This window comes from Pituophis catenifer, unplaced genomic scaffold (assembly GCF_029215685.1).
Source record: "Pituophis catenifer annectens isolate HBS135680 unplaced genomic scaffold, rPitCat1.0.hap2 SCAF_1, whole genome shotgun sequence".
Taxonomy (NCBI): domain Eukaryota; kingdom Metazoa; phylum Chordata; class Lepidosauria; order Squamata; family Colubridae; genus Pituophis; species Pituophis catenifer.
The window spans coordinates 283,300,499-283,320,209 of record NW_027256881.1 but is presented as its reverse complement, the minus strand read 5'-3'; the positions used below and the strand labels follow the sequence as shown (position 1 = coordinate 283,320,209).

The 19,711-nt window shown below is 39.3% G+C and overlaps 1 protein-coding gene across 1 annotated transcript in view; it reads left to right on the top strand.

Annotated features, from left to right (window-relative positions):
* The first annotated feature begins 386 nt into the window (after positions 1–386).
* Positions 387–19,711, top strand: part of LOC139307941 (cytosolic phospholipase A2 beta-like) — a 34,737-nt gene continuing 15,412 nt past the window's right edge. The window contains exons 1-7 of the mRNA XM_070931302.1: positions 387–407; positions 6,557–6,629; positions 8,119–8,255; positions 10,479–10,610; positions 11,052–11,110; positions 14,075–14,117; positions 14,346–14,409. Coding sequence (XP_070787403.1) covers positions 387–407; positions 6,557–6,629; positions 8,119–8,255; positions 10,479–10,610; positions 11,052–11,110; positions 14,075–14,117; positions 14,346–14,409 — 529 coding nt within the window. The remainder of the gene's footprint in view (positions 408–6,556; positions 6,630–8,118; positions 8,256–10,478; positions 10,611–11,051; positions 11,111–14,074; positions 14,118–14,345; positions 14,410–19,711) is intronic.

Genomic DNA, 19,711 nt, shown 5'->3' with positions numbered 1-19,711 from the left:
TGGGTCTACCACATCGAACCTGAAAAATGGGTAACTATAGGAAGAAAATAGCTACTGTTTGTGTGTGTAATAAGAAGAGAAGGAGAGAAAAATCAGGAACTGTTTGTACTGCAATGAATACATTGCTTTAGGATTCAGGACAGATAATGGTTGGTTTATGGTGGTAAAGTTTGACTCTGCAGTTATTTCTTGGGCTAGAAAAAAAACCACAGTCCTTTCTTGTTTTCTTATCCAGAAATCACATTGGGTGGAGCCAGGAACATGCATATATGATTCTTGTCTTTTGGGATGTGCCAAGGAAGAGCGACAACAGATTTGAGTGTTGTCTGTCTGTCAACTAACTGCTCAGTTGTTTCTAGTGTTTATTAAAAGACTATTTGACAAGAATGGAGACCACAGAAGAGAAGGTAAGGAAGAGAATGCTATTGCTTTCTATATTTTTTTGAGGAAGCTCTGCTGAGAAATAACAACTAGGTACATTCCCTATAATCTTTCAGCCAATGTGAATTTTCTGAAATGAACAAATGTTGACCCTATTTCAAACTTTGAATAGTTTCTGGGTGTTTTGATAAATGGATGGATTCTCTGTCTCTACAGGAAGAAAAAGATACTAATCGATTACTGGGTGGATTTGAACATTATAAAATTGGTTGGGCAATGAAAGGAATGGCTGAAAATTCATTTAAACTTTATGGACAAAGCAAACTTCTTTAGAATGTCAATCAACTTCCTTGTTGTTGATGTATTGTTTTAAAAGGATAGGAGCAGAAAAGTGATTCGAGAAGATTGAAGACGTATACAAGGCATCCTTGCAAAAATTGGCACATGTGCCAGTAAAAACACAAAAAAAAAACCAGTAGCTGGGAGAATGCTAATTGCCTTTCAACATCTCAGTCTTAAGTAGCAGGTTTGGGGAGAAAATCTGGCTGTTCATTTGGATTTTAGCACATGAAGTTGCATATTAATTCATTAATCTTGTTTCCGTAGTTTTGGTTTCATGCTGATTATTAATCCCACTTGTTTCCTTTTTTGTTATGGTTGTTGTTTAAAAAAAATCTAGAACTCTTTGAAACTATCAACAATGAAATTTTGGAACCCTGCCAATTATGCATTATTTTTTAAAAACAAGTTATAAGATGTAGCTAACATTTTGTGAGATTGTACACTGTTGATTTGTTGGTGTCTGCCCGCATCATTCAAAACCATGTGATAGCATCAAAGGAAGTTGGTGCCTGTTGCTTTGTCATTAAAATATGAAGGGGCACACCTTTTTGCCTGCAAAGAAAAAACTTAGTTCCCTTTATTTAGTTCACCACTCAGCTTGACTTTTTCTTTTTCTTTAATTTTTCTTAAAAGTTTTTTTTAATGCAATAAAAGCATAAAAAAGAAAAAAAAATTAGAGAATTAAAAAAAAGAAAAAAAGAAAAGAAGTAAAAAGAGAAAGAAAATATAAATTATGACTTATGATACAGGTAGGGCCTTGAGTTGTACCATTTGTGTAGTGACCATTCAAAATTACAACAGCACTAAAAAATTGACTTATGTCTTCACAGTTATGACAGTTGCAGCATCCCTACAATCCTCACAATCCCAGCATCCAAATTCAGGCATTTAGCAACTGGCGACGGTTGCAGAATCCCGGAATCATGGGATTTCCATTTGCAATTTTCCCAGCTGGTTTCTGACAAGCAAAATCAATGGTGGAAGCTGGATTCACTTAGTGACCATGTGATTTACTGAACAACTGCAGTGATTCACTTAACAACCATGCCAGAAAGATAAAGTTTGTAAAATTGGATGTAACTCATTTAACAACCATCTTGCTTAGCAACAGGAATTCTTATGACCCAGTTGTGGTCATAAGCTGAGGACTACTTGTTTTGGGGGAGTGTATGGTCAGTGCCATAAGAATAGCTTCTGCTGCAAAGCTGGACAACCTCCTTTCATGAAGGTTAATGTTAGAGAGGAATACATTCCTCTGTGTGATGATATTGTAGTTCTCCATGAGCTTGTCTGGTAAAATTTATACACGTTTGGATTTAATTAAGGATAGTAAAGATTTCAGAAAATGTGTTTATTGTATTATACTGTCATAGAATAGCTGCTGGAAATTGCATAGAACAGGGGTCCCAAACCCCGGGCTGTGGCCCACTATCGGGCCATAGCCTGTTGGAAACTAGGCTGCAGGAGAAATGAGCAAGCGTGTACGCATGAAGCTCCACTTGCACGAGCAAGCACATGTGCACGAACCTCTACTTGTGTGAGCAAGCACACATGCACAAAGCTCAACTTGCACGAGCCAGCATATGCACACAAAGCTCACAAGCAAATAGAGCTTTGCGCCTGAGTGCCCTCCGCTCGTGTGAGTGGAGCTTTGCGCGCAAGTGCAAGTGCCTGCTGCTCGCTTGAGTGGAGCCTCGCACATGAGTATAAGCACCCTCTGCTCGAGCACGAAGCTCCATTCGTGCAAGTAAAGGGCCCATGTGCACGTGCGTCTGCCACTCACACGCCCCCCCCTTTCATTGGGCTGGGCCGCTAAGCTGGAAAGGTTGGGGACCACTGGTATAGAACATATGGCAGTTAGCTAGGAATGAGCAGATTCCCATCTGTGTCAATGTATATATATTTGATTCCAACCTTAACAGATAGTTTAAATAGTTTAAAAGTCAGATACCAAAGTGCCATAGTTATACAAATCCTGGATATATAATTTCCCAATATACATTGTTTTATATGCATTTGAGGGACTCTGTGCATTGTATGCTTTATACACAATTAGCTAAATGTACTGATTAGACAAATGCATTTTTTCCCCCATACAGTGTTTTCCAGTCACTGTTGCTATATCTGGGAATCTGTGCTGCATGGAGTCTCTGGTGTCCTTTGAGCTTGCTTGCTTGCTTGGAGATGTTTCATTACCTGACCAGGTAACATAATGTCTCCTAGTCAGGTAATGAAACATCTACAAAGAGGTGAGCTAATTTATCCTGAATGGATTTTTGGGATGGATGTTTTTTTTTTGTAGGAGAAAAGACAGGATACTACGGTAGGAGCCAACAACTGGCCAGAGAACTGAGGAAAATTAGTACAAGGATTATAGGAGAAGTTACTGGATACATCTCTCTGCCACAGTAGGAGATTCCTTAATTGTTTTCCTTAGCAGGATATTAATATTTAGACAAGACAGGATGAAAAGTGAACTGTGCACCTTTGCTACTGAAAAGCTCATTTGAAACAGTGTTTAATTAGTTATATAACTGCAATTATATATGTAAATAAGGCGCAGCTGGCAGTTCAGCAATTTCATACAGCAAGTTGATGAAATCAGGTCTGGAAATGCTACTTTGACTATCACTTGCATATGTGCTGTATTTCTTGGGAAGACACAGATTTCTGTGCTGCAGCCAAAGAAGGTAATGTCAGGATTTGAGTAAATCCATGAAAAGCAGGAAGGGTGGAAGAAGGCCTTAGGGCACAGGCCAAGAACCAAGACTCGAAGTTAGGTGCAGATGGGTGTACAAATATACTTCCCTGAGTGTGAGATGATACAGGTACACATAGGTCACCAAATTTGCTAAGAAACTGCTGATCAATGAAAAGGTCTGTAATTCTGATGCCAAAAATAAGGCAGCTTCGCCTGGGAAAAAATTAACTTGTCTGGTTAGTTCTATAATTTCATGTTGTTTGAAACCCATTGTTTATATAAGAGGAACTGGATGTCAGCACTAGAGTAAATGACAACCTCGAAACCTGACACTGGAACTATAATTTTATAGGCAGCTTTGAAAAGAAATAATTAATGGTGTGCAGGTTAAAAGATGGAGCAACTATATTTTTATGCTTTAATTACATGCATAACGAGTGCTGGAATTTCTATTTGCAAATGCAGCCCTTCTTGTTTTATGATCTCAATTTCTATAACTTCTCATTTATTTCTACTGTAATAAAAATGATGAAAAGTAATAAAATGGTTGTATTACAAAATGCTAAACATGCTAAACATTAAATGCAAGCACAAAGTATCATTAAAGAAAGTGAGACAAATAGGAAGCTTGGAAAGAGAAGAATAAAAATTCTGTAAGGTTTTGAACACAACACACTTTGACTTACAAGGCAAAAGTTATAACTGGATGAGGACATCCTTAGATAGAAGTACAGCATTAAGAAAGCAGTTTTGAAAAAAGCTTTTATTATGTTTCCTTTTATGTGCGTTTTGATACTTTAACTTGGTACATATAATATTTCAATTTTATTGTGTGTGTGTATGTATACACAGAAAATGGTACACGTGAAAATATGTATGACAAGGAACCCATCCACAGGAATGGAAAGTGACTGATAGAATATTTGTAAGTCAGGGTTGAACTGTCGGGTCCTTGGTGCTTTTTGAGCTTTCCTTGCAGAAGTTTCATTACTAAACTAGGTAACATCATCAGTGCTAGAAGGGAGTGGGGCTTGCTCTTATTTGTATATATTAATGACTTGCCCTGTCAGTCAGTGGTGAAATGTAAAATTTGTTACTACCGGTTCTGTGGGCGTGGCTTGGTGGTGGTGGGGTAATGTGACTGGGTGGGCGTGGCCAATTTTTTTTTTTTACTTTTAAAAGCATTTTTTCTACAACCTCTTTGGCGAAGAGGTTGTAAAAAAATGCTTTCAAAAGGCTCTGAAGATCCCAGCTGAGTTGCCTGATTGGCAGAGGCTTTTTTTCTTTTAAATGGCTCTGACGATCCAAGCTGAGTTGCCTGATTGTTAGAGGCATTTAAAAGAAAAAAAAGGTTTTTTTTCTTTTAAAAGCCTTTGATGATCCCATCTGAGCCTCATGATCATCAGAGGCTTTTTTTTACTTTTAAAAGCATTTTTTCGGCCAAAGAGGTTGTAGAAAAAATGCTTTTAAAAGTAAAAAAAAAAAGCCTCTGATGATTGTGTGGCTCAGCTGGGCATTGGGGGGGGGGGGGCAGGGATTTTTGCTACCGGTTCTCCGAACCACCCACCTCCATCGCTACCAGATCAGGCGATCCAGTCTGAACCGGGAGCATTTCACCCCTGCTGTCAGTATTGGTGGGAGTGTTCTTGGTGATTTCCTGTTGTTTACTGGTAGTTCCTTGATTATCGTTTACTTCTTGATTGCTGGTCTAATATTAATTTTGCTGTTAATCACTGCAATACTCAAAGTAATTCTGCAGAAAAATTAATTACCATGACCAGATTTCAAAATTCTACCAATTATACCCTATCAACAATATAGATTTTTCCAGAAATCCCAGTGCTTCATGTTTCCGAGTTTACCAGTTTTGCAGAGCTTAATATAAAGCCCTTTCACATAATCATATAAATTACCTAACATAAAAACAAAACATATAGCAGTTAAGCATCATATAATAATCATCAACAAATCCAAGAGATGGGCTGTATCACACAGATTATTGTATAATCATGGCCATTTTCATGTTTATTTGCAAGGACTTCTCATAAGGAAAATAACTTGCATTTGGAAAGTATAATAATTTAACTACTGAAGATAATAAAATCTGAATATTCGATATAGCAACCATAGCTCTGCAGTATGGCGATGATCAGGAAGTAAACTGGAAAACATCTGAAAATTTTATTGGATTTTGATTTGATTTATTAGATTTCTATACCGCCCTTCTCCCAAAGGACTCAGGGCGGTGTACAGCCATATTAAAACACATATAAATATACAAAATTTAAAACAATTTAAAATTGAATGTGTAAAAATTTGGCCCATAGATTAAAACACACATACACCCATTCTAAAATTCGTATTAGGCCAGGCCGACTTGTTGGAACAAGAGGGTCTTCAAAGTGCGGCGAAAGGTACACAGGTTGGGGATGAGATGAATCTCAAGGGGCAGCTCATTCCAGAGGGCTGGTGCCTCTACAGAGAAGGCTCTCCCCCTGGGTGTCGCCAGTCGGCATTGTCTGGCCGACGGCACCCTGAGGAGCCCCTCACTGTGGGAGTGTATTGGCTGGTGGGAGGCTGTTGCTGGCAGCAGGCGGTCTCATATATACTCCGGTCCTAAGCCATGGAGTGCTTTAAAGGTGATGACCAACACCTTGAATCGCACTCGGAAGACCACCGGGAGCTAGTGCAGCTCGCGCAGGAGGGGTGTTACATGGGTGCACCGAGTCGCCCCCATAAGTACCCGCGCAGCCGCATTCTGGACCAATTGGAGCCTCCGAGCTCCAACTGGTCCAGAATTAAAAGAACAAGGGAAGTATGCATTTCATGAGTTTTAGGGCTACTAAAGCAGAATGGCCCTCCTCTTCTGCACTGCACCAGAACTCCATAGCAGCATCTAAGGATGTTTTATAGCTATGCATTGTAGGGAAATATTGTAAGTGGCCTATAATAAATAGCAATAGTACTTAGACTTATATACCACTTTATAGTGCTTTACAGCCCTTTCTAAGTGGTTTACAGAGTCAGCATATTGCCTCCAAATGAAAGGAACATAGATAGTGGTGTACAATAGCACATGCTAGATCCTAGGGACTGACTCAGGTGCTCATATTGGCTTTGTTTCCATTGCAGAACCAACTATTTCCATTATCCCTGCTGTCGGTCAAGATTCTGAAAGCCAGTATCATCACCTCTTATATGCCATGTAAGTTTCTGGCATGTTATGGTTGAAAAATAGAGTTGAATTACTTAATTGCATTGATCTCACAGAAGCAGAAATGTAGAAAAGCTGAGCTCAGAATTTTAGAGATTATTTTGTGATTTAGGGCAAAATAAAATATAATAAATTTGATTTTTTACAGCTTATATGGCATATATTTTTTTTCCCCAACAGCATCTCTTGCTTTTATTCCAGATTTTTCCACTGATTTTCTACCACTAATCTCTAGGTTTTGGTTTTCTATTAATGCACCACTTTGTCTCCAACCCAAAAGCATGTCTATGAGTTTTTAGTTTTCAATTCCTTTCCTGCAGTGAATCTTCAAATAGTCTCTTCTGGAACCCAAACCAGAACACGCTTTCGTATTACACTTTTTCCATGAAGAGAATCAGTGTTCTATCCAGTTTGCATTGCTCCTATTCTCTTTTGATGTTTTATCTCATTAAATTGAATCTCATTTCCACTACACAAAATTGTTTCTAAAATTCTACATCTTAATAAGGGTTTCTCGGAATCTAAAGGGCTGAAAAACCTTTAAATCACTTAAACCGTTTATTTATTGCATTTTTAGTCTGCCACAATCACTTTAACTCTTGGTGGCATGTTTTTCAGAATCAGAATAGAGATGGAAGGGACCATGGAGGTCTTCTAGTCCAGCCCCCTGCTGAAGCAGGAGACCCGTATACCATTTCAGACAAGTGACTGTCCAGCCTCTTGTTAAAAACCTTCAGTGATGAAACACTCACAACTTCTGGAGGCAAGCTGTTCCACTGGTTAATTGTCCTGACAGGAAGCTTCCTGTTAGGAAGTTTCTCTTTGATTCCAGGTTGCTTCTCTCCTTGATTAGTTTCCATCCATTATTTCTTGTTCTGCCCTCTGGTGCTTTAGAAAATAAATTGACCCCTTCTTCTTTGTGGCAACCTCTCAAATACTAGAATACTGCTATCATGTCCCTCCCTAGTCCTTCTTTTCTCTAAACTAGCCCAACCCAAATCCCGCAACTGTTCTTCATATGTCTCCAGGCCTTTAATCATCTTAGTTGCTCTTTGCACTTTTTCCAAAGTCTCATAATCTTTTTTGTAATGTGATGATCAAAACTGGATGCAGTATTTCAAGTGTGGCTTTACTAAGGCTTTATAAAGCAGTACTAATACGTCACGTGATTTTGATTCTATGCCTCTGTTTATACAACCAAGGATTGTACTAGCTTTTTTGGTTGCCGCCGCACACTGCTGACTCATGTTTAAGTGATCATTCACTAGGACTCCAAAGTCCCTCTCACAGTTACTGTTTTAAATTACTATTCAATGACTAATAATGTATAGATTAATATAGAACAAATAGAATGTAGGTATCTTTAGAAGTAGGTGGCACTCTTGACCATAGGAATTTATCTATTATATTTCTTTTGTTTATTAAGATGTGCTGAATATTTGAAAAAACAATTATCAACTTCTTTTTTTCCCCACTGTAGTTTCCGCGACTCATTGCTACGTGACTTTGCACCTGCCAACAGCATCACAGGAGATATTCAGAACCCAGACTGTCAGGAATTCTTACTACCCAGTCTGGAATGAAACATTTTATTTCAGGATCCAAACCAAAATCAAGGTAGTGTAATGTTGCAAAGCCTTCATACTATTTGACAAGTTTACAGGATAAACAAATCCATGAAGTGTTGCAAAACAGACTTTTCCAAATGAGACTGTAAATTTTACTTCATGATTTCATACTTTGAAAAGGAAAACAAATTATTGAAACGTTTGTTTTCTGTCATTTGGAGATGCTTGTATGCCTGAAAGAACTTATCAGAAGTTTTGCGTGTAGGCGCAAAGATCAGATAGCTAATGCTCTTTGTTCAGAGATTACCATTAATCCATTGCCAAGATTGGAAACGAATACCCTGAGGTTGCCAGTAGTGAAATATATTCCATTACACATATTTAATGTGAGGGTTTTAAAATGCCAGTGACATCTGTTGTAAAAGAAAAGAATGTTAATAATTTCTGGGAACTTAATATACATTTTTTTTCATGGGGATTTTTTCCTAATATAATATCCCAGAAAAAACTTATGGTTAAGTTTTCAGGTGAATTTACTACTTTTCCTGGAAATTGGGCTGTATATTTAACACTAGTATTGGAGGAATTACTTAGATGAAACAGCACCTAAGCACCTTTTTCGACATCTTAATGCTAGCTCTATGCCTTGGTCTTGGGGATTCTGATCCAAACTGGGATAGGTTTAGAGAGGGGCTGGATATCATTGCTAATTTGGCACTACAGAGGATCAGAGACATGACTAAATAGATGATTTAAAGAGTGGAGAGAGGTTCCAGTCTAAAGTCAAGACAAAGCATTCAATATTAACAATAAGTCAAGAAGTCATGAGCTCTAGGCAAAAGTCAGAATTTCCACAATTTCCCTATAGCTAGGCTTGATTGGTGTTGATTGTAGCAATTGAAGTGCTTGGGTATAATAAGACAAGCTGTTATTTGTAGTGGAACATGATGTCCAAAGTGCTCTTTCAAAGAACTGATAGACCTTTCTTTCTTGGCTCTTTTGGTTCTTGATACAAAAGCATTACTAGTGTCATAAGGTAGAGACCATGATTTGGGATTGAGATGAGAATTCAGAGTTGGCAATTCAGAGGCAGTGGGAGATGGTTTGCTAGTCCCTCAGTACTATCTCCTGGTATTGCCAAATAACCTTAATTATTAATCTGGCTCCTGTTCTTCCTTCTCTTTGTCCTTTATCTGAAGGGTCCATAATTTTGAGCAATAAGTTGAGACACCATAAGCTGGAACAATAGTATGAAGATAGGATCTTGTACTTTTCCAAAAGCTTGAGGTAAAAATGCCAGCCTTTTATTTTGAGATCAAAGTTTCCAAATAGGAACAAAAGGTAATTGTTACTCATCTGAAGACAGAGATTTGCCATAAAAGATAGTATCAAGAGCCGCTGAGAGAAATGAGAATCTCTTCAAAAATAAACGTCTCCCCTAAGATAGAAATAGACACAGAGAAGATATTATGAAAAATAGTACTTTTCTACAAATTTTAAAGAGCTAGAATTGTTGCCTGCTGAAGTTTCAAATACATCTTGGATTTATCCATTTATATACATGATAGTGGAGAATATATAGTACTTCCTTTTAATTGCTTCCCCGTTGATTATCCAAAATAAGATTCAGATTGTGTGTGTGTGTGGCGATATAAATGCAATAAATAAATAGATATTGTATGTAAGTAAATAAAATAGAAGATGTACAGAGCTAATGAGATTGACTAATTATCAGGGTTCCAAGTAACTTCCCCAACGAAAGAAAACTCCAAGGCTAGCAGTTCCTCAAGTGACGTTTTATTAGAGATGTCATATTGGCACAAATGGGAAAACCCAAATCTGAAAGCTTTCAGGTTTTCCCCACACAAAAGAAAGTCCAAATCCCTTCCCTTGCACCCACATGTCCATCACATGGTCCAATCAATGCATCGTGCCAACTGGAGATGCCTCCCAGTCACGCCACTCCAGGTGCAGGCCGAATGTCCTTGACTCTCTGAGAAAGGAATGTTATTATGGCTAGATATCCCTGCGACTTCATGCAATCCCCCCTCCCAGTTTCCCACAGCACTAAATGTGGCAGCCCTGAAGAATTCAAGAAAAAGATGGCCTCTAGAGCTGACACTAATTAGATTTCTTATTCTGAGTATAATCAGTTTTCCTGGTCAATAGGCAAAATTCCATTGATTTGAAAGAAAATATTACAGCAGAAATATCTATATTGTCATCAGTAAAAAGGAGCATGCAATTGCCATTTCTTCTCTTCTGTTCCTAGAATATCATACAGTTGGAAGTTTGCGATACTGATTCAGCCACCAATCGTGATATCCATTTAATTGTTCTTTTTGATTTGTCAAAACTCCAGCCTGGAAGTCCAGTCCTTGAGAATTTTTCCTTAAAACCAAAGGTGAGGGCCAAAAAGTTATTTTGTAGATAATGTAGGTTACATTTATTCCTTAACCCTAATGGATGTTCTTTTCCCAAGTTTATTAAATGGTACGTTTCATGAGTTTTGTGAAAGGAGAACACCGCAATGGAGTGTCCTTATAAAAGGAACTACACTTCCAATCACGTCATCTCAACTTCCTTTCCTTTCCTTTCCTTTCCTTTCCTTTCCTTTCCTTTCCTTTCCTTTCCTTTCCTTTCCTTTCCTTTCCTTTCCTTTCCTTTCCTCTCCTCTCCTCTCCTCTCCTCTCCTCTCCTCTCCTCTCCTCTCCTCTCCTCTCCTTTCCTCTCCTTTCTTTCCTTCCCCTTCCCTCCCCTCTCCTCTTCGCTCCTGTTTGGTGGACTGCATATGTTAATGTTGTCTTCGTTACTGTACAATTTATGAATGTTTTTCTGTTACCAGAAACAAGAACAACCTTATCATTATGAATTTCTAGAAGTGGAATTCAAGCTGTCAGATGTGTAAGTGATTTGAAAGCTGATATGAAACATTAAGTCATTGTTCATGGTTTGGTTCTTGGAAAATTCCTCCTTTGAATTATTCAGCAGATAATAAAGCTTGGGTTTTTTTTTTTTGAGTATTTGGATATCCTATCCTACCTTACCTTGTCCTACCCTATTTTGTTTAGTAAGCCATACAATTCTGCAATGATCTATTATGGAATTCCATATAAATATATTCTGATATATTGCCTGGGTTTATATAACATAACAGACTGAAACACAGATCTCTGTTCATATAGCATACTGTAGCCAAATAAATGAAACATAGCAATAGCAATGGCACTTAGACTTATATACCACTTCATAGTGCTTTACAGCCCTCTCTAAGCAGTTTACAGAGTCAGCATATTGCCCCCAACAATCTAGGTCCTCATTTTACTGACCTTGGAAGGATGGAAGGCTGAGTCAACCTTCAGCCTGGTGAGATTCGATCTGCCAAACTGCTGGCAGCCGATGATCAGCAGAAGTAGCCTGCAGTACTGCACTCTAACCACTGCGCCACCCGGCTTATAATATGATGTAACTTTGTCCTGATTTATAGAATATGCTAAACCATGCTGGAGTTCCTGTAAATATTGAACCACTAATTTTCCATCTCTATTTTAGTTCATATTATGTGAAAACAACCATTTGGAGGTTCTACTAGCTCTTCTATGTGGTGTTCCATTATTAGAACAGAATTACCCTTCCAACTCTACCTCAGAATTAGCTCTTTCTCCCAAAAACTTCCCAAAAAGTTTTTTGGTTGTTGAATCGGTTTCCTTAACAATGGAAGCAGCCAGTTTCCGCACTGCATTGTCAGAACCTGGATCCTGGCATGTCAATTTGATTTGGACAAGGATTATTAGCCACTAATTCTGCATTATTCTGAATTTAAGGAAATACATTTCTTATTTTTGTTTATAGATTGCATATGTTAGAAGTTACTATATAAAAGGGGGGGGGAAGGAATGTCAGTTATGGTTTATTTGGTCACCAAAAGATTTTTCCTTTTTTGCTTCCGTAATAATTATAAGCAATAGGATCTTTTCATGGTGACAGCCAGTGGTGGGTTTCTACCGGTTCGCCTCGGTTCCCGTGAAATAGTAGTGGCGGCGGGAGGCTCCGCCCACCCACCCGGCCATCATCAGAGATGGTCTGCGCATGTGCAGAAGCACTGCGTGCGCACGGTCACAATTACTAACCGGTAGCAAAGGTAAGTGGAACCCACCACTGGTGACAGCCACTTCCTGTAATGGCTCCATTTCTATTCAAAGAGGTTCTCTAGGCCAAGCATGAGCCCTACTCCAGGTACTTTATTTTTGTAGGTGGAAGAGGAAAGAGCTTGCTTTATTTATTAAATGTATAATCTGCCCTTTTGCTTCTATAAGCACTGATGGTGAACTTACAACAAGAAAGAAAAATACAAAAGGTGTTTAATTGACAAATTATCTTATCCTTTAATTCGGTGCTGTACTGAAGTACTGCTGGTATTTTTTAAATTTTTTGGATTATTATTTATTATGGTTGAGCAGTGGAGTGGCCTAGAGGTAAAGACCCTTGCCCCACACTCAGGAGGCTCAGAGTTCAATTCTAGGCAGTGACAAATGTTTCTCTATTAGAGTGCTAAGAATAAATATCTGCTGTGAACTCCTTAGGTGTCAGGAAGGGCATCCAACCAGTAAATGCTCAGCTCCATTCAGTTGTCCTTACTCCACCCCGATACAAGGGGTTACGGGCAGTGGTGGGATTCAGCCAGTTCGCGCCACTTTGGGAGAACCAGTTAACTTTCAGAGCAGTTTGGCAAACTGGTTGTTGGAAGAAATTATTAGGGCAGAGAACTGGTGAGATTCAAATTACTTGAATCTCACCACTGATTACAGGGTCATAAAAAGAAAAAAAGTTATGCTTGGTTACATAGTCAGCTAAATGGTTATGTTGGGTTTGGCACTTTTATCAATTTATTGAGCCCTTCCCAAGGATCTGGGATAAGTAGATGTTGTTGAGATGTTAGATATACTTTCCAAGCAGAACTGCCCATTTTCAATTGATTGAGGGCGATTTTGTCAATGCGAATAGAGTTCAAGTGATGCTCCAGTTGTTATTATTATAATTTGGATTTGGTTTTTCCACAGTCCATTAAGTTTTATTGGTGTCACTTTAAATTCAGTTCATGGACAAACTGATAAAAATGTACTGAGTAAAGAAGTTTACTCTGTATCACAATGTACAAACATCTTGATTTATCTGACTGTCTGTATGGCAATTTATAGAATAGGAGTATCTGCAACTGTTTGTATTGCCTTTCTTGTCCTTGTCAGTCATTCACAAAGCCTTATTTCTAAAACAGCAAACACTAACATCATTGTTCTTTCTTGTTAGTTTAGCTTAGCTTTATTGATTAACTTATAGGCCATACCAAAATACAAGGTTCAAACCAGTGGTGAAATCCACATTTTTTTATTATCAGTTCTGTGGGCATGGCTTGGTGGACATGGTGTGGCTTGGTGGGAGTGGCTTGGTGGGCATGGCAGGGGAAGGATATTGCAAAATCTCCATTCCCACCCCACTCTGGGGCCAGTCAGAGGTGGCTTTTGCCGGTTCTCCAAACTGCTCAAAATTTCTGCTACCGGTTCTCCAGAACGTGTCAGAACCTGCTGGATTTCACCCCTAGTTCAAACATGTATTACCAATAAAATCCTAAAAAAACAATTTAAAGTAAAAATAGGGTAAAATACAATAATTATAGGATAAAATACAATAATTATGGGATAAAATACAATAATTTAATACATAAATATGTAAAATAGAATAAAACAACATAAAATTATATTTCTGTATCACCTCTACAATCTATCCCAATCAGGCCCACATATGCCGATTTCAATTGGACCAGGCCTTCTTCTTTTTTGTTTATTTTTCTTTTTTCCCTCTGCTTTTTAGGCCAGGTCCTCCTGAGAAACTGATTTCCAATGGTGTCCTAGTGGTAAGGATTCTTCTTCTGGAGTCTCCCTGAAGCTTTCTCTAACTTAGAGGTGTTGGGTCTGTGTTAACCACATGGGCTGGAAAGTCTGCAAGATGCAGGTTGAGAAAAAGGAGCATATGCCCTGGTTTTTCTCCATTAGGAAGCACTGCATTGTGGGATATGAAGTAATGTCAGGAAATAAATAGATCAGGCATTCTAAACACAATGTTGCATCTTTGGTTTTCACAGGCCCGTGAACTTTCCATTCTGGATGTAAAAGTGAGCAAGGAGGATAATGAGAAGGTTTTGGAAGGTATGTATATGTGTGTGTGTGTGTGTGTGTGTGTGTGTGTGTAACTTTTAATCAGTGTTGACTCCTGCAGTTTTCAAGTGGTCTGCCATTGCCTGTGTCCTAGGGCTGAAAAAGAAGAACAGGCCCAAGGTCACCCAGCTGGCTTGTGCCTATGGTGGGGCTAGAACTCATGGTCATGGTCCCTAGCATGGACCTTAAATACTACACCAATCTAGCACTGTCTCTAGGGACTTTTTGTCCTATGTAACGAACTGATGTTTTACCAGACTCCTTTTAACTGCAGAGTGATTATTAGGTTGCAGTCGTGGACTGATTAATTAGATAATCTAATATGTAAAATATTCTTTTAATTTACTAAAAAGACAAATCTGATAGGTTGGGCAGGAATGTTTAAAAAGTACGGTTTTAAAGTAATTACTGCACATGGCAAATGTTTAATATAGTACATGTATGAAAAGTATTTTTTAAAAATGCACTGAGTTATTTATTACCCAGTTTTGAGTAAACTAATAATTAAATGACTTCAATCAAGTAATCATACGGAGCAGTGGTCTAGAGGTGGAGCGCTCACCTCACAATCAGGAGGCTGTGAGTTCGATCCTAGGTAGAGGCAGATATATTTTCTCTCTGAGAATACGTCTGCTGTAAAAAAACTCCACATTGGCGACAGGAAGGGCATTTAGCCAGTAAACATCCAGCTCCATTCAGTTGCCCAGACTCCACCCCGCAAGGGATTATGGGGTCGTTAAAAGAGGATGATGATGAATCATATGGGAAAGAACCAGTGGTGGGTTCCTCCTGGTTCGGACAGGTTCGGCCAAGCCGGTAGCGGTGACGATATGACATCACCGAACTGGTTCTCCCTCCCACCCTCCCACCCCCCACCCCCCCACGTTATTCTTACCTTTTATTTGGTCCAACCCCCAATCTATTGCTGCCTCCTGAGTCCCAGCTGATGACTAGAGGGAAAAAAACTGTTTAAACTCTTGCCACGGGGCTTCAAAGGGCCGTCCTACAGCTGATCAGTGTTAAAAGCAAACAAATGAGTCGGGTCGTAAGTGCGAAGACTGGTTGTAAGTGTGAGGACCTTCCAGAAATGACTCTGACCAGCTAGCCACGCCCACCTAGTCACATGACCTCCAAGCCACACCCACAAAATAAGCCATGCCCACAGAACCGGTAGTAAAAAAATTTAGAACCCACCCCTGGAAAGAACATGTTTCTATGTTGCATTTGCATACACATAAATTTAGAAAAAACATGTTTCACATTTTGTGGATTCAAGCTGTTCTGATCTGTTGGGATAGTCCCAAATGTGCATTAATCTTGAGTGGCAGTGAGCGATACAGTGGAAATTCCTGTCTCTCCTGACAGGGACATTCCTAATTTAAGGCTATGGCGCTGGCGCAAAAGCCTAGAAAGCAGAAATTGGAATGACCAGCATTTATACAGATGGTTCTCAACTTCCAATCACAATTGGGATCAGAATTTCCTGTCGCTAAGCATGGTAATTGTTAAATGAGTCGTGCCTGGTTTTATGACCTTTTGTCCATGGTTGTTAAGTGAATCATTGCAGTTGTTAAGTGAATGATGCGGTTGTTAAGTGAATCTGGCTTTGCCCATTGACTTTGCTTGTCAGAAGCCTGCTGGGAAGATTGCAAATGGCTGTCACATGACCTTGGGATGCGCTTATTGTAAATACATGCTGGTTGTCCAAGGCCCAAATTTTGATCATGTGATCATGGGGAGGCTGCGAGGGTCATAAGTGCAAGGATCAGTCATAAGTCACTTTTTTCAGGGCTGTTGTAACTTTGAACAGTGGCTAAACAAATGATTATAAATCAAGGATTTCCTATACCCTCAAGGGCAGTTGTGTGTGTGTGGGGTTGACAAATCTGTACCATGACCTCATGACTACTCTGTGAATTTTTAACTAGCAAACATCACTGGAATAAACATTGCAAAACACTGTGGCTTCATGACAAACATTTTCAAATCATCGTGGTTTCTAGCAGTTGCCAAGGCCAGCATTCTAGAAAGAGATGGTGTCCTTTATAGTAAAGAACTGTGGAAAGAAAGAAGAGAAGGAAAAAAAAATGGATCTTGAGCCTGAGTCAAACACCCACCATGGCCATGCCCATCATGACCAAACCCACCATTACCCCTCTCAACTCCGGCCACTCCCACCTCCCTGGCCCTCCAAGGTCAAACAGATCCTTGATACAGTCCTCAATGAAATCGAGTTTGACACCCCTGCCGTAAGGGATGTCAGAAAATATCTAGAGATTGAGTGTTGAATTGGTGAGTGTGCTTCAGAATTAAAAGACAAGTTATTCTTCCAGTTTAGACCTCTTCTGATATTTGTAACACTGTTTATTACTTTAGTTCTGATCTTCTGATTTAGAAAAAAGTTTATTTTTAAGCATTGCACAGTACTCCAGGGGAAGGCTTTTCTAATCAACAATGATCAAAAATGTATTTCCAAAATCTTATTGTTGTGCTATACTTAAACAGAAACCATTAAATTGCATCCAATTCCTAATTCTCTGCAGAGGGCAGAGATTTTTAAAGCCATCCAGAAAAGGAAAAATTGATACGTTTTGTCAATAACGTGCTTGTGATTTCTCAATATCCCATGGTGGAATTTATGATGCAAAATGGCATTTCTGTAACTATTACCAAATCTGGGTCATATCCAAAGGATCAAAATAGTTTAAAATCTTGCCAATGCTGGTGAATTCTTGGGGGAAAAAATTACAGCTACTTTTTTCAGGAATTCTTCCCCCCCCTATCATTTGCAATTATATTGAAATGGTTAGGTGATTCAATTTGGAAGTGTGAAAATAAGCAACCTTCTCCACTGTGCTGGAAAGGAAAGCAAAGGAGTCATTGAAGACAAGAACTGATGCGCAGTTCTGGAGATTAAAAGGATTTTTCACTGACTACAGATGACAGATCTGGCAGCCCTGACAATACCTTCCTGATTGCCTTTGCAGATTTTCAAGATTGAGTCAGGACACATTTTCCAGATGTGCCCATGGTAAAAAACAATAAAAAAGTGCAGATGCTGATAAAATTGAAAAGGACTCTGAAAAGTATTTCTTTATTCTCCTGCACATTGCCAGTTCGGTCTCACTTATGTATTTATATGCATTTCTTGACTAGCATTTAGGGAATTGCAGCCTCCAGAGTACCTTTTGGTGGTGCATTTCATCTGTGGATATGGAGGTGGCTTTTCAGTCCCTGTTTGAAAGCGCAGAGTCTAACTCACTGGGGGCACTGAAAGTCCCTTGTTATGAAACTGTGGATGCCATTCTGTGGTACCATTCAGTTTTTGGTGATGCCCGTCTTCAAAGGTGGTAGAGGCTTCATAGCATAGGTTTCGTCAGTGGATTCTGTCAGCAGCTGCAGCTTTTAGTTCCCTTGGCTGGATGTGACATTGTTTCAGGGTTCCTATTATAGCGTCTTTCTAGTGTTTGTGTGGTCAACTTTGAAGTCTCTTCCCAGATTCCAGTACACTGTATAGCAAATATTGTATATTGCATAAATAAAGGATGCTCTTTCTAGTCTGGACACGTTGGCAACTATGCTATCATTTTAGTCCTGTGCAAAATTTATAATGCCCTTTCTAGGCTGGGTTCAGGCTGGAATATAGGTATAGAAATGGCACTAGTCATGCTTGTAGAGGACCATTAGAGGGCTTGGAGATGGTGCAATTGGTCTTGTCCTCCTGGATCTCATGATGGCTTCAGGATTAGGGAGTGGGAGATGCCTTTTGTGGTCTTTTTCCTCCTTCATCTGGTAGGGATACTAGGTGGTCTTGGTGGGATTTGGTAGGAGACCTCAGAGTTTCCTCACCACTCTTTTTTGACATCTATGTGAAACTTCTGGATGAGGTAATTCAATGGCATGGGATGTGATATTATCAGTATGCCAATGGTTCTAGTTGTTCATCTCCACTGTTTTGTGCTGGCCTAGTGTGTGGAGGCTGTAAAGGTCTGGATGGGGAGCAACCAGCTTTGGTTAAACTTTAGCCAGATGGAGCGGCTTTGAGTTTTTGGCTTTCCAGGGTCCAGTGATGGGTAATTTTTAACTATCAATGGGGTAGCAGCTCCCCAGGCAGAACTACTGTACAATTTGGGAGTCTTCCCGGACTCACGATTCTTGCTTGATTCCTGCTTTCTTTGCACAAATATATCTTGCATGCCAATTGCTCCCATTCTTGCACTGAAAGTTCTTGCTCCCATTCCCTCGTGTCTTGGTCACTTCCTAGTTGGACTCTACATGGAACTGCCCTTGAAGGTCATCAGAATATTGTAGCTGGTCCAGAATACAGCAAATTGCAGGATATTGGGTACCTCTCAGTTTGCCCATGCTATACCACTGCTTTGTGAGTTGTATTAGCGCCCAGTTGCTGTATAGATGCAACTCAAGATGCTGGTTATTACCTTTAAACCCCTACATGGCACAGAACCAAGTAATCTGCCCACCCCACTAGGTTGGGTAGAGTAGGACAATCCAAGTCCCTTCCCTCAGTTGTTCCATCCAGTGGGTCAAGGAAGTATGCCCTTATTGTAAGAGTCCTTGCCATTATAGAATGCCCTTCCCCATGAGAACTGGCAGTGTCCATCTTCTTAGCTTTCTGGAAAGCCATGAAGAGCTGACCTTTCGCTTTTTAGTAGATGGTTGTCCTACATGCTTACTATTTGATGATGTTTACCAATTGTTTCATTAATATAGCTGGCTAAAGAAGAAGCTATAAATATTTATCTATTGCCAGCTGTTCTCTTGAGTTTATTTATTTATTTATTTATTTATTTATTTATTTATTTATTTATTTATTTATTTATTGTTTAAATTTGTATACCGCCCTTCTCCCGAAGGACTCAGGGCGGTGAACAGCCAAAATTAAAATACATACAATATAAAATTTAAAATAATTTAAAACAGAATTAAATCGAATTGGCTTCCTAAAAATTAAAACCCATTACCCTTAAAATAACCCATTAAAATTTTAAGCCAGCCCAGCTTGCTGAAATAGGAAGGTCTTCAAAGCTCGACGGAAGGTACGGAGGTCCGGGATCAGTCATATTCCTGGGGGTAGCTCGTTCCAGAGGGCGGGTGCCCCCACAGAGAAGGCTCTCCCCCAGGGGTCGTCAGTCGAAAGTTTGAAATATCCTCTTAAAGGTGAAGCCACATCTTTGTTCTGTCAAGCATCTATCACTGAACTTACATTTCTTGAGGCAGTGGGAAGGTTTTCTAAAACAAGGCAAAGCATCACAACTGAGAAGAGGTTGCTTAA